The 13,894-nt window shown below is 38.3% G+C and overlaps 5 protein-coding genes across 9 annotated transcripts; 3 read left to right on the forward strand and 2 right to left on the reverse strand.

Moving 5' to 3' along the window:
* The first annotated feature begins 742 nt into the window (after positions 1-742).
* tspo (translocator protein) lies at positions 743-3,166 on the forward strand. Its single transcript, XM_067504409.1, has 4 exons — positions 743-1,147; positions 1,977-2,152; positions 2,241-2,379; positions 2,493-3,166. Exons 1-4 carry the CDS (start codon positions 1,133-1,135, stop codon positions 2,664-2,666), a joined length of 504 nt encoding a protein of 167 aa, XP_067360510.1. The 5' UTR covers positions 743-1,132; the 3' UTR covers positions 2,667-3,166.
* Positions 3,167-4,292: 1,126 nt separating this feature from the next.
* On the reverse strand, positions 4,293-5,661 carry uqcc2 (ubiquinol-cytochrome c reductase complex assembly factor 2). The gene is made up of 4 exons (XM_067504410.1): positions 5,461-5,661; positions 4,793-4,867; positions 4,546-4,612; positions 4,293-4,469 (listed from the first exon to the last, which is right to left on the reverse strand). Exons 1-4 carry the CDS (start codon positions 5,596-5,598, stop codon positions 4,363-4,365), a joined length of 387 nt encoding a protein of 128 aa, XP_067360511.1. The 5' UTR covers positions 5,599-5,661; the 3' UTR covers positions 4,293-4,362.
* Positions 5,662-5,677: 16 nt separating this feature from the next.
* tomm6 (translocase of outer mitochondrial membrane 6 homolog (yeast)) lies at positions 5,678-8,170 on the forward strand. 2 transcript variants are annotated; one of them, XM_067504413.1, is made up of 4 exons: positions 5,678-5,844; positions 6,719-6,819; positions 7,020-7,056; positions 7,974-8,170. In XM_067504413.1, the coding sequence occupies exons 1-2, from the start codon at positions 5,747-5,749 to the stop codon at positions 6,813-6,815; spliced, it is 195 nt and encodes a 64-aa protein (XP_067360514.1). In that variant the 5' UTR covers positions 5,678-5,746; the 3' UTR covers positions 6,816-6,819; positions 7,020-7,056; positions 7,974-8,170. The 2 variants fall into 2 exon arrangements, with proteins under 2 accessions (XP_067360514.1, XP_067360512.1); XM_067504411.1 differs by lacking the exon at positions 7,974-8,170 and having other exon boundaries at positions 5,679-5,844; positions 7,020-7,061.
* On the forward strand, positions 7,321-8,170 carry c5h1orf74 (chromosome 5 C1orf74 homolog). Its single transcript, XM_067504408.1, has one exon. It carries the CDS (start codon positions 7,327-7,329, stop codon positions 8,116-8,118), a length of 792 nt encoding a protein of 263 aa, XP_067360509.1. The 5' UTR covers positions 7,321-7,326; the 3' UTR covers positions 8,119-8,170.
* Positions 8,171-9,187: 1,017 nt separating this feature from the next.
* sirt4 (sirtuin 4) lies at positions 9,188-13,765 on the reverse strand. 4 transcript variants are annotated; one of them, XM_067504407.1, is made up of 4 exons: positions 13,302-13,765; positions 12,196-12,680; positions 11,461-11,755; positions 9,188-11,361 (listed from the first exon to the last, which is right to left on the reverse strand). In XM_067504407.1, the coding sequence occupies exons 2-4, from the start codon at positions 12,678-12,680 to the stop codon at positions 11,182-11,184; spliced, it is 960 nt and encodes a 319-aa protein (XP_067360508.1). In that variant the 5' UTR covers positions 13,302-13,765; the 3' UTR covers positions 9,188-11,181. The 4 variants fall into 4 exon arrangements, with proteins under 4 accessions (XP_067360508.1, XP_067360505.1, XP_067360506.1 ...); XM_067504404.1 differs by having other exon boundaries at positions 13,191-13,309; XM_067504405.1 differs by lacking the exon at positions 13,302-13,765 and adding an exon at positions 13,117-13,246.
* Between the last annotated feature and the right edge of the window lie 129 nt (positions 13,766-13,894).

Below are 13,894 nucleotides of genomic sequence, written 5' to 3' on the forward strand. Positions count from 1 at the left end.
ACATGGATTTCCAGTACCCTGGTTTCTTTGATGCATGTAAATGCAGTCATTGTGTTGGTGAAAAGTTAAGAGGGTCCAACCATGAAACTGAAGCACTCCCCAGAAAAGTGACTTCCTCCCAACCCAGTAGGTTATTTTCCTCGGTGCATTATCGATCCATTGGTGGGTAAGGACCTAACTTAATGGGGGGATTGGTGCATCATGATAAATGACGTCGCCTTTGGTTGCCCCTAAATAAACGTTTTCGTTTTTATAGACCCTTTGCTAAAGATCTAGGGAGGGACATGCAACTCTCGGTCAGTAGGAGGATCCTGGTTCTCTTGTTGTGAAGGTTTTGCTGACTTCCTAAAGGCCCAGTTTGCTTTGCATTTTCCCACCCCACCATAATCTAAGATTTTATCTTCCAGCTTCTAATTGAACACAGCTGATTCAATAGTGTGTGGGTATAGTCGCAAAACAAGCCTTTTTTTTTTTTTTTTTTTTGGAAACCTGTAACTAAATGTGCAAATCTGCAGAACGGGCTCTACAGGCATAAGCTTAAAACATGAAGTTGCAGATACAAACCTAAATGTACAAGTTCACAAAACTCTGTTTAGAGATTTTTTTTTTAACGAAGCTTACATTTAAGTTTACAGATACGAGTCTACTACACCTTTAAGAATCAAATAATGCATAATTCATGTTTCAGCCATAGGTCTGTGCAACATAGTCACAGAAGCCCGGGTTACTGAAGGTAACCATCGTTTTGTAAGCTGTGCTGTCGCCTCTCACGTCTCCAGCTGTCAGCGTTTTGTAAGCAACGAGGAAATATGTAGGAACTGGCCGAGCAGGAAGCTAAGGCAATCTTAGCTTATGTATTTCACGACCTTTGGTCCGCACTGGCATTACACAACATTTTTATTTAGCCACTACATTTCCCAGTAACCGTGAAGACAACTGTTAAATTGTCCTGGCGACAGACATTGTTTGACTCTGTGCGTAGTCCAGGCTGGGAGGGTCTGCGGGGAGTGAGCGCTCAGATAAGGAGGCCCTGCCCATTCAACTAACTTATATCACCATTTAGCAGCGTGCCGGAGGGTCCGTGTGCGGGTTTGTGGCTTTATTAAACATCTCATACCGTGCTGAGGAGCTGATGACTGGCCGAGAGGTGAGTGTTTGGCCCTTTAACAGTTAGTTTAACAGTAACTTTAACAATGTTCGCTCTTTGACCTTCAGCCTTTTAGTGCAGTAGGACTTTTAAGTCCTAAACCAAAAATGACTTAACTTTGCGTGTTTCGCTGTTGAGGGGTTTAGGGAAACCGCATGTCTCCAAAGTTTTAACCACGTTTTCTAGCGCTTATAAATCTCGCGTTTTATAACATTTTCTGTTGTATCGAACCTTTAGTCTTTTATTCATTTTGCGACAGCATAAAAAACATGTTATGTTATTAGACCAGCTTGAGGTGCAATGCGTATTATCGGTCCTAACCTGTTTGTGCAACCTGCATCTGCTGTTGCATTATCTTGCTGCAAAAACGGTCAAAACCGCTGCAGACCTGAACTGACCTAGAATATTTTTGTCATATATGGCTCGACCAGTTCCTAACCACTGGCCAATGCCTACGTCTTTGAGTTTAAACAACTCCAACAACGAATTACATCATTGTTGCTTTGTGGATCATTTGGCAGCTAAAAAGACAGATATTTCCCTCAGGAGGCAACAACACAAGGACACAGACTACACCTAATCACACCCAGCAGTGGAAGAAGCCTGAAATGTTCTTCCAGAGAAAACACTGAAACATTTCTTCCAGCCTGGTGTTGTTAAATTGGTCTTTTGGGAAAAAAAAAAGTCAAACAATTCTATCATAATGTAATGCTGTTCTTTATTTTCTTTTCAATGCCAGATTTGTTTTACTTGACACTCTACAGTTATACTCTACTTTATGTGCCACAGAGATGTAGTCCAAAAGCTGATGCAGATGTTCTTGTTGCAGAACATGTGGCTGCCCATGATTGGAATGACTGCCCTCCCACACCTGGGGGGGCTCTACGGGGGTTACATCACACGTAAACAGGTGAAGACCTGGTACAAAACCCTGCAGAAACCATCCTGGCGCCCACCAAATGCAGCATTCCCAATAGTGTGGACGTGTCTGTACACAGGCATGGGGTAAGCATCATCGTGACTGTCCTGCAGAATTTTGTTCCACCTAGTCCCACCTTGTCAAAAGAACCCTGCTGTGAATTTTGCCATGCAGGTATGGCTCCTACCTGGTGTGGAAAGAACTTGGAGGTTTCACTGAGGATGCACTGGTGCCACTGGGACTTTATGGGCTGCAGCTGGCTCTGAACTGGACCTGGACTCCCATTTTCTTTGGTGCACACAAGATAAAATTGGTAACTTTTTAACACATCATTCTTTTATTTTGGGTGATTATTGGGAGAGTAGTGACTGTGTCAATTTAATATTGTAAGCTGTTGTTCTCTGGCCACCTTTTTGTCCAATTTAGGCGCTGATTGAGGTTGTGCTTCTGACTGGGACTGTCGGAGCCACCATGTGGTCTTGGTATCCCATCAGCCGCACTGCCACTCTGCTCATGTTGCCTTACCTGTCCTGGCTGTGCCTCGCCACCTCCCTCAACTACTGCATATGGAGAGACAACCCAGAGAAGAAGGAAGAGTAGTAGTTCTTCCTATGTGCTTTGAAGAACTTACTTTAATTTCGAATTATCTTAATGTTTTAAGAACCTTACTATTAAATTCCAGCACAGTTGCACTGTTTTGGCTTGTTGTAATCACACTATTGTCTAATCAAACATGAATCAGTATCTGAGTACATGATGCCTATTGTGCAGATTTTCTTTAAAGTTTTTTTTTAAGAGGTTTACAGCATTTTACACCTGTCGTTGCTATTCTGAAAGTTTATGTTCAGCTGTAAACAACCTGCCTCTCATATTTTCATAGTTTTGATTAGTTTAAATTAAAAACATTTAAAGAAAATGCCTGCATATGGGACATTATAAATCTCTATAATGGGCACAAAAATGCAAAATGAATCAGGCAGCAAATCAAGGTGATGTAGTTTTACCTACTAAATTGTATTTTTCAAGCTGTGAAACTGAATTTGCTTTTGTATTAATAATGTCTGTGCATTTCTAATAAAGTTTGTTGGTACTGCTGTAAACCCATTTGCATACAATTTCTAACCAGTTTATGATTGAAATGAGTTATTTCCACAACAATGGCATGAGATAGTAAGTTGTAATAGTGTATCGTTTATAATGTAACAGCTCTTAAAACTGGACTTACTACAAATACTTACTAGCTCGGAGCACTGCTAATACAGTCACAGACATGTAATGGCACACTGGAATTTCCTAGTTTTCTACAAAATTGGAAATACATTTTCTGGCATTGTCACAAATATAAAAAAATATACTATTTCTAAACTAATCAGTCACCATTCAAAATGTTAAAAAAATAAACTGCAACATTAGGCTTCTGGTCTCACTGAATGTCAACTAGAGGAGTCAGATGTTTGCAAACCTGGAGTCCAATCAATGAAACAAGAATGAAGGTGTGGTTTAGAACTACTACTTTGACTTAAAAAACCACCCAAACAGTGTCCATGTGCCGTTCACAAGCAGTATCAGCTGATGTAAACCTCACATCAAAAGATGTGGATTTTCATGCAGCATGAAAGGATTAGTCATGTCAAAAACATTAGTCAACAGACATGGTGTCTAAAAATGGAGAAGATCTGCTACTCTGGCTAATCTCCATAGAAGTGTGCCGCCAGCCAAGATCACTACACTGAACACTTACTGAGGTAAAAAGGAACCCTAGAGTAAAAGCTAAAAACTTGAAAGATTTATTGGAGTTGGTCAACATCTCTGTTCATAAATCAACCACTTACAAAACATTGAATAGGGATGGATACCATGGCAAGACACCATTGAGGAAACCATTGCTCTACAAAAACACCAATGCAGCATGGTGGACTTTTTTTTGCCAAAGACAACCTTGTCGCTCCACAACAGTGCTGATACTCCTGAACACTTAGCCAGAATATTTTAAAACAAACACTAAAGTTGTTATTTATAACCATGTTTTGACTTATCCTATTAAACTGACAAAACGCAGATGGAATAAAGTACTATCGGACAATAAAAAAATGTTTAACATGTCCAGCGTGGAGAGAAATTCTTCCTCACTGCTCTCTCCCTTCTGTTGAACAAAAAACTATAAAATCAATGCCTGAAGAATTGTCAGTAAAATCTGTGACAGTCATCTTTAAAAAACAGTCCATAAAGATTACAATAAGCTTTATTTTTATACATATAATTATAAAATAAAATTAAAGAGAGAAAAAAACAAAAGTTATTTTTCAGGAGCTTTCTCTTGAGCGTCTTCTGGTGATTTGGAGAATTTCTCCATTATCTTCTTCCACAAACCCTTTTTTTCATCGTCCATCTGTTGAATACTCCCTGTAAAAATAAACAAAAAGTAAATAAGGTGTGCTTTATTACCAAACACATGTGATAATGTGGAATATTTTGATACCTGACAAAAGCACTCTACACTCTTCCACTGTAACTCCAGTAAAGCTTGTGTCTCTCACACGAGGAAACTGTGGATGGAAGTCATGTTTGCATTCAAAGAACAGAAGTCGTTCATGGAATACAATTAAATCCACAAATAAATAAAAAACAACTACATGTTCCAAGATCTATCTTGGTAAAAAATTAATTAATTAATCTGGTAATTTTGAAACACAAAGCACATGTGAGATAATTAAACATTTTCATACCCGTTGTCTGTATACATTACTGTTAATGCGGGCCAAACTCTCATACATCTGGTCACACTTCTCTGGATCGGAGATCTGGATGGAAAAAGGCAGATTGTTTAAAATGTAGACATATGGAGAGAGGTCCGTTACTATTTTAATCTGCAATGATGTCTTATTGTATACATTCACCCTACATTTTGAGTGAAATGTGCAAAGCAGCACGGATACATCAGCAGGTTATTATTGTTGCCAAAAATTGGTTTTGGCGTATGTTTGCTGTTAGGAAATTGTAAAATGGCACACTTAATAAAAATCTTTGTTTAGTTCAAAATAGAGTATTAGTCAATGTATTATCATTTTTAGGCCCATAAAAAAGGCAAACTGACATACCAACACACAAACACGTAATACAAGTTTGGAGAAACCTACAAACCTATTGTTTTTTAGTTTGAACAACAATTTATTTTAAAAAGCACATCAAGCAATAAATACAGAAAGTAATTACAACTTGAGTTCTGGATGAACCCAAATATGCAGCAAATGTGCAGCAATACTGACCCACACAGATGCAAATATTACAGACTTAAAAAACAGGTTTCAACAGACAAGGTCGCCCCGCTTTGCTTTCCTTTTCACGGTTATCCGCTTAACGTTAGCTTAGCTATGTGCGTTACTAAAATTATTACCTGTGTGTTTTCACCCTCACGGAAAGCAGAAGCCACTCTCTGCCGCAGAAACGTCCCTAAATCACGGCCTTTCTTGGTGTCGTCCCGGGGCCATTCCTCACACAGTTTTAAAAACCGACGGTACCTGGTTGCAGACATCTTTCGACATGTAATATCAATCGCATTCAACACAAAATGTGAAATTTGAGCTTTATCGTACACTGTACTGGTGTCACATCTAAACCCTTCCCCCTGATATTCGTTCCCCCTCGTTGCCGCCGCTGTCGTTACACCGCATTTTACCAAGATGAGTGGACCTAACGTGAAAAAGGGCGCTCGCTCGGGTGTGATGGACTGGATCGGTTCAGCTTGTCGCTTCGCAACAGATAGAAACGATTTCAGGAGGTGAGTTAATGTGGATAAAAGGATGGATCTGTGAAATATGCCTAACGTTAGCCACGGCTAACTTTAGCACACAATGCAGTGTGATTTGTCCTTGTACAGTCGCTTAATGATTTCTGTACTCGAGCCGCTCTTTTAACTTTTTGGTAATAAGTTGACCAAAATTCACTCTTCACTCATTCAAATCGCATAATTATTTAAGTAACTGATTCAGAAAATAAAAATATAAGTCGTTCTAAAGTTGTAGTTTTTTAAGTGAAGATTGCTCATTTTATTTAAATAGTGACCAAATACAGCGATTAGTTGTTTTAACATAAAGATGATTTATAAAGTTTATATAAAATCTTATGAACTAATAAATGCTGATATATATAATTTTGGGCTACCCACATAAAGTGTTTAAAAGCAGCTCCACCCCTTACAACTGTGATCTTTGACCCTTATTTGAATTAATTACTGTAAATGTTTTGGCATTATTACTATATTAAGTTAGTTTAAAATACATTGTTTTTGGGTGGTGTGCATGCATTTGTACTTTAAATAAAATGTAGATAATGTGCTTGGTGCTTTTACTTGCACTGAAGATCTGAAGTGCTACTTGTGATGGATGATTTGTGGGGCAATTATTTGTACGTAAATATTGAGTTTGTGTACTTCTACGATCATCTGCACACAGTGTATCACATTTTATGGGGCTGTGTAGTTGCAGACAGCTCAGAGGCACCATTTCCAGGACCCTTGTTCTCCATAAAAACTACCAGTGTTAATGCTGTGGCTGATAGCTGTTTACATGAAGCTTTTGTGCTGATTGTTTTAAGCTTTAATCTTGTCAAAATTAATCACCATTTGTGATTTGTTTGCTTTTCTGTTTTTTCAGGAATCTTCTGGTAAACCTGGGTTTGTTTGCAGCTGGTGTTTGGGTTGCAAGAAACCTCTCAGATTTTGACCTTATGTCTCCTCAGCCTATTGCATAACATGGTAAGAATACAGCACAAAGAAAAACCATGTTGATGGTGAGGCAGTGTGTTTGTCTGCGTCTAGTTAGCAATAATTTTGCAGTAACCAAACAGAGGGTCATAGTTTATAAGTTAGTTCAAAATACATATAATTTAGGCAGATTATCTGTGTTGTGTGAAATATTTTTGTAACTGACATTGTATTTCTGTTTTTTGTTTTAGGTGTCTTGGACCAAAAATGAAGATACAAGGGACATAAGTAAATGATCGCAAGACTTTTTTTTTTTATGACTAGTTATATATTATAAAAACAACTTTGTCCCAATTGACATGAATCAGATTCACCTTTCTGTAGTGTTCTTCCTGTCAGTGTGGGTGAAGTAAAAAATAATTACAGTAAAGTGTATCTGCTCTTTTTTTTCATAGATTTTGAATTTGCTATAGATATAATGTTTAAATCTTCAAAACTTGTTACTAAGATGTATTAGTAGGTACTTGTATCTATTTGAATTGTGTCATCTCTGCAGCTATGTCCACACAGGAGCTCTTTGTTGCTGCAGCTCGTAACTGTCTGTGTGCTAATAGAAAGCGTCCTTCTGTTCCTCAGAGCATGGACCTGGCTACTCAGGTCTTGGCTGTTGATTTGGGGTTGAAACCCGCTGTGCTGTATGACAGTAACGGTGCTTGTGCAGAGCAGGTGCAGCAGTATTTGAGTTCACTGCAGGCTTTTCATCTTGTGTCCAAATCACTTATCACATTGGATTTAAATGGAAATGTGCTAATTGTTAATCCTGTTACAGTAATATCAAATCTGGAGCAAGTACTTGATGACAGCAGTGTAGCTGTGATTGATGTCTGCCACTCACTGGACACGCCCACCATCATTAACCCTCTCACAGAGGAGCAGAACAGCACGATTCAAAATTTACTGCTTCTTCTGAGAGAGGTTGAACAACTTAGAGAGGCTGAGAAACCTCTTTATGTTAAAGAAAAATGTGAAAAGTGGAACCTGTGCACAACCTTTGGTCTTTTACTGGGTTACCCAGTCACGTACTGGTTTGATCAGACCAAGAGCTTTGAAAACTGTCTGTCTATGACTCCTCTGATGGTGACTACAGCTGCGGTAACATGGCAAGCAGATGCTGCAGGTCACTTATGTCAACTTTACTCTTTCAGTGTCCCAGATGTTCTGATTGAAGAGACACAGTCTAAGTTGGAGCACTGGAAGCTTTGTTTACAAGAACGATTTCAGCAGCAAAATGTTTTAAAGGATCTTAAAGTTTGTCAAACCACAGTCTCTCTACCCTCGGTCTGTTTGTGATGCTAACATCCACACTCTATTAAACCTAACTAATAAAGCCATAAACTAGAAATCTGCTGTTCATTTCTTTAAGTACAAGTCCTGAGTTATTAGGACAGCAGCTGGTCAACACACACATACTTGTGCTAGAAGTAATATAATGAAAGTAAGAGTAAATTTAGTCACTCTTAATAGTAAAATATTTCAAATCACAGTTAGACCAAATTATTACATATCACTGGGGCCGTTTTTGCAGTCCTATAAATGAATAACATTCAAGGAATTTCAATCTATTGTTCCATAAAAAGATGAGGGATTTTCTGTCCTGTAATATGATTATTATTGTAAAGGACTTTTGCAAAGCTATTAATACATAGAAAAGATTACAGGAAAAATCCTCTACAGACTAAAATGATGCAGGCTGAAGTAATCTATAACATTTAAAAATGACTAAATCTCTAAATTTTAGAACAATTGAAAATTGTAATCCACACATTAAGTCAAGTTTGGGATTAAGAGAGGGAGTAGTATAATATACACTGTGAGTTTCAGTGTAGACATTACAGCTTTGACATATTTATATCTGATTTCCTCACTAAAGTTTTTTGGAGTGTTTTAATTCATGAGCTTGTCAGTTGAATCGTAATTTGTTGGAACATATTGTCGCATAAGGTTTAACCATTTAAAACACTGATTTGTTAAGCATAGTTTTACCTAGATTAATAAAGTGCATTGCACTGTGATACCTAGAGTCATCAGACTTTAAGGTGGCAGAGTCATTCAATTACACAGAATATTTAAAATCAGCCAGAATAGTAAATTGTACAATGGCCCATGGACTAGTAAAAGGGAATCAAGATTGGTTTTATATTAAAAGCCAATTCTGACCTTCAGTTTGTTTGCCAGGTGTTCATTTGTATGTGTTTGTTTGTGTATTTATGTATAAACTAGATAGACAAACCACAAACCACGAGTCTGTCACAAGAAGCAACAATTCCCAGTTTGACCAAAACAGACTGCCCTTATGCAACAAAGGTGACCTTTGCCGTTTCATTATTGTTCTCTACTTTCAAATAAAAGGCAAAGGAAACCTAATTTAAAATGTTTAATTGATGATTTTAGCTACAACCAACTCCTGAAATACAGATCATACTTAATACATTCTGATGCTACAGAATGCAAATGTAATAAGATGTGGTTAATTTACATTAAAATTGTACATTTGCATTGAGCAATGCAGAATTTCAGACACAAATGTACAAAGCTGTATAACTTTTAAAAAATGGGTAGAGACAGCCCTGTGATCGAATCCCACCCCACCAGGTGTCGCTCCGCCCAGCAACCAAGGGCCACCTTGCCCCGATAAAATGGGGGAGTTGCGGCAGGAAGGGTATCCAGCTTGAAAACATATGAAAAATCAATGTGCAAAACACGTTCCGCCTTGGCGACCCCTGAAGGGACAAGCCAAAACCTGTTGATCTTAGTTTTCCATTTGCTGAAGAAACTAGTCTCCAGCTTGTAGCTTTTACTACATTGTTTAACTGAAAAAAGTTGCAGTCACTTAACTTTGTTAGCGTTTAACATACTTATCAAATCCAGCATGGTGTCATGAGCCCACCCACTAATTTTTGTTATAATAGTTAGCTGATAAGTTTACAGTACTTGTTTAAATACACGTATCTTATTTAGATGATTTATACCTTTGTGCAATGAAAATGTCCATTCCACACATTTGTTTTATCTAATGAAAACAAGAAAATGGTTTAATCAGATTTTCTCACAATCACACAACTTGAGCACCTTGCTGATCTCTCCTGTTGCAAATATATACACTTTTCCATTGGATTTTACAGCACAATTTTTCACAACAGTTAGCATGCAAATTTATTCTCCCAAAAATGATTGAATTAACTATTAAACAGAAGAAAAATAGATGATCCACTCTGATAGAAATTACTTGCAAAATTATGAATCCCTAATGTATGTGTGCACAACCCTGTATGCAAAATTCTTCAATCAGAGGTCAGTACTTATCAATCAATAAAAGATAATCATCTGTGTTGCTATATCACAGACATAGGAAAACAGAGTTTGATGTTGATGGGAACTAATTGACTAAACGTAAAATTACGTATTTTGCATTCATTACTACTTATTTTATCTGTACTTTCAAATTGTTCAGTTTTTGTGTTGTGTTTGAACAATATGAAAAAAAAATAAAATCTGATGCAGTGCAATAAAAAAAAAAATTCTGATTTTTTGTTTTCATTCAATAAAGGATATAGTACCTATGAAGTGCTACATTGAGTGTCCAAATTTGTTGTCTTGCATGTAAAAATTAATCAAGAAAACCTTCTTGAAAAAGAAAAAAATATATTTTTTTACAGTACTTCAAAATGTAACAAAGTGCAGGTGCACAGTGCAGCTTGTTTTTTAATTATCTCTTTGTGGTACTAGGAGGTTAATGGATACATATTGTATTTTGTTTTCTATTTTGTAGTGACTGATGGTATGAATTTGTTTGTTTTATATATTGTAAGATTTGTTGTTTGAGGGGAAAAAATGGTTTTGTTGAATGTTGTTAAAGTTTTGTTAGTGTAAGTACATTTTGCAAACAAAATGTTTTATTTTAGTCAGTGATCATCCATGTTTTTGGACTATGTTACCTGTGACTTCATGTGGCTTAGACAGAAAAAATGAGAAAAGCTGTAAATAAAGACAGAATTCTACAGTGACCAAAGCCTGACCCATATACTGTGTGGCTCTTCCTCAATGCCATCTGCACATTTCCCTTTTCTGCGTTCAGCTGTCAGTTTAGGGCAGTGAACTACACCATCATCTATGTATTCTACTGTACCTAAACCCACAGCAGCAGTGGAACAACTCATACAGCACAGCCTGAGTCTTTTCTTCCCCTCTGACTAAAAGATAAAAACCTGTTTGTTGTTAGGTGGACCAACATATTGATTCCCTAACCGCAGCTTGTTGTGTGCAGTGGAAGCGGGAAACGTTCCCAAGTTATTAACTTATTAACATTTAGTTGATCTTCATCAACAATTTGAGGTAGTTTTGACAGGCTTAAGGTCAGTTGAATACAGACGATCCAACCTGCAGGTTCACGGCAGTGACTGACAGCACTTCACCACAGCGGCCACTCACTTTCAACCCAGCCAGGTGGTCTGCTCTCGTGGGCCCAATGTTCAAAATGGCAATTGGCATTTTCCCCTCACTTGCTGCCAATAAAAACCTGTATCCTGAGTACACCTTAGAACAAAAAAAGGAAACAATTAAATGCAAACATACAGGTAAGTGTTGTGATCTACCAATTTTCCAACAAAGGTACATTTTAAAATAAAAATCTACCTGTAATGAGGACCCCACAACTAACACTGCATCTGACTCAGCCAGCCTGTCGTTCACAAACTGTACTGTCGCTTTCTTCACAGTGTCTCCAAAAAAAGTGACATCAGGCTTCAGTATTCCTCCACAGTTCTCACAGGAGGGGACTCTGAAATGGAGGACCTGCTCATCTTCCAAAAAAACGTCACCATCTGGAGCCACAGCCCCTTCCTGGGCTCTCCAGTCCGGGTTTAGTGCTATAAATCGGTTCTGGAGCTCCTCCCTTGCTGAGGTGACTCCGCAGCCCAGACAGATCACCCTGATGACAAATATATGAGCTCCAATAATGTTTTAAAACACTTTAAGTCCCTATCCACCACAATACTAAAGAGTGAGTTCACCGAAAACATAACTTCATCTCTTACTCCTAGATGCCCCTTACGGGTATTTTGAGATTTTATTTCATTTTTACACTGATAACACATCTCCCCCTTGGAACTTCTGCTACAACCCTGACACATTTGTTTTTTTTTTAATACAACTACATTTATTGGGCAGCTTTAAGCAATAGTTATATTGCCGATTAGGATTTTATATACACATTTTACAAATTCTTACTTTATAAAACAAGATGTACAATTACTTGCATTACATCGAATAGTCAACCAAATGCTGTTGAACCTGGCTGACTGTTGCTACTGTTACTAAAGAAATTATTTCAACTTCTTCCAGACATGAATAAGTCAGGCATTTTCTCACCTGTGAGAACAACCATGCAGCTCAGTCAGTCTTTTCTGTCCTGCCTTTGAGTGAAGTGCATCCACATTTTGTGTGACCAGCCAGTGCAGCTTCCCCCTCTCCTCCCACCTGCGCAGAGCATAGTGTGCAGCATTTGGCTGGCGGGAGGAAAACTGCGGCCACCCGACAAAGTTTCTAGCCCAGTAACGCTGTCGGGACTTTGCACTGTGGACAAACTCCGCATGCTGTATGGGTCTTCTGTCAGTGCGGGCGTATAGTCCGACACCTTCTGAACGATAGTCTGGGATCCCCGATTCTGTGGAGAGTCCTGCTCCGCTGATAACGAACAGGCGACTGGCTCGAGACACAAAGTCCTGCAGCAGCTCCAGTGAGTGCGCATCAGCAGTGCTGCAGGAGGGGACAAAGCTTAACATGCCTGCAGGGACGGTTAATGCTGTCTTTACAGGAGTTGTGTGTAGTTTGTGGGTCCACCATGTCAGTTTCATCTACATCAGGGAAAATAGAGAGCAGCTGGTTATAAACTCGAGCTCTTTTTCTTCACGTACATAATTAACTAATAACTCAACCGGATCTAGATCTGGACACTCATTTAAGCAATTGGAAACTAATTTGTTTAAGGCCCAACATCTGCACATTAGCGACTGAAATGTAAGGCTCTTAAATAGCTTTATTTGCATGTTTTGGTGAATCATTTTTATATTTCAAAACCGGCAGATATGCTGTATATATATATAAGTAGGAAAACGTTTTACTCCAGGTGATCAAAGAAACATAATACACGTCTTAATATGAGAAAAGACTGAAGATTTGAAAACACAGCCCCACAGACAGAAAACATGTCTGTAAGTTTCAACATGTAAAGCTAACAAACATCTCATCGTTAGAGAAATAATCTCAGCTATGTAACATAAATTACCTTACATTAATAGGATTCTTTCCCTTAGTTTTATGAAAGTAGCAGCCGCAGTTAACGTTACAATAAAAAACAAACTCACAGCAAAGAGTCAGCAGCTACAAAGTGTCCGTTGAATAACGACTCGACCCGAATCAAGCTGACATAAGCTAGGAAACTTTGTCACACCCACAGTGACGCCAACAGGAAATACCTTGTTCTATGTAACACCCCAAACAGTCGCGCTGTACTCTGGGAGCTGTAGTCAAACGCTTGTGGCATAAAACAGCTACGAATATGACAATCGTTCATAAATAATTAGGATGCCTGATCTTGTTTGCGCATAGCCGTTATGCATGCATTACTGTCCTGTTATTCAACAAAATTTTAACCATCTTCAGATTATCTGGTGCTGTAGCTTAGTTGGTAATGCAGTCGTCCACGGACCACATGCTCAGTGATTCGATCCCCATTTCCGGCTACAGTGTCCTTGAGCAAGACACTGAACCCCAAGTTGACTCCGGTGGGTGAGGTGAGCTCCTTGTATGGAAGCCACCCCCATCAGTGTGTTTGGGTGAATGGGAATCAATATTGTAAAGCGCTTTGGATAAAAAGCGCTATATAAGTGGCCATTTACCATTATTTAATATCCTTTAACTAAAGACTGTATAATTAAAGTGCAAACTGCAAATTCATGCAATTCATTCATACAACGTCATAGACATTTTCTAACCTAGCTCCTTTTCACTGTATTCTAAAATTATTAAACCATTCTAATAAAGTGAAACAAGATAACGTGAAATAAGA

The sequence above is a fragment of the Channa argus genome, chromosome 5 (genome assembly GCF_033026475.1).
Source record: "Channa argus isolate prfri chromosome 5, Channa argus male v1.0, whole genome shotgun sequence".
NCBI classification, from domain to species: Eukaryota; Metazoa; Chordata; class Actinopteri; order Anabantiformes; family Channidae; genus Channa; species Channa argus.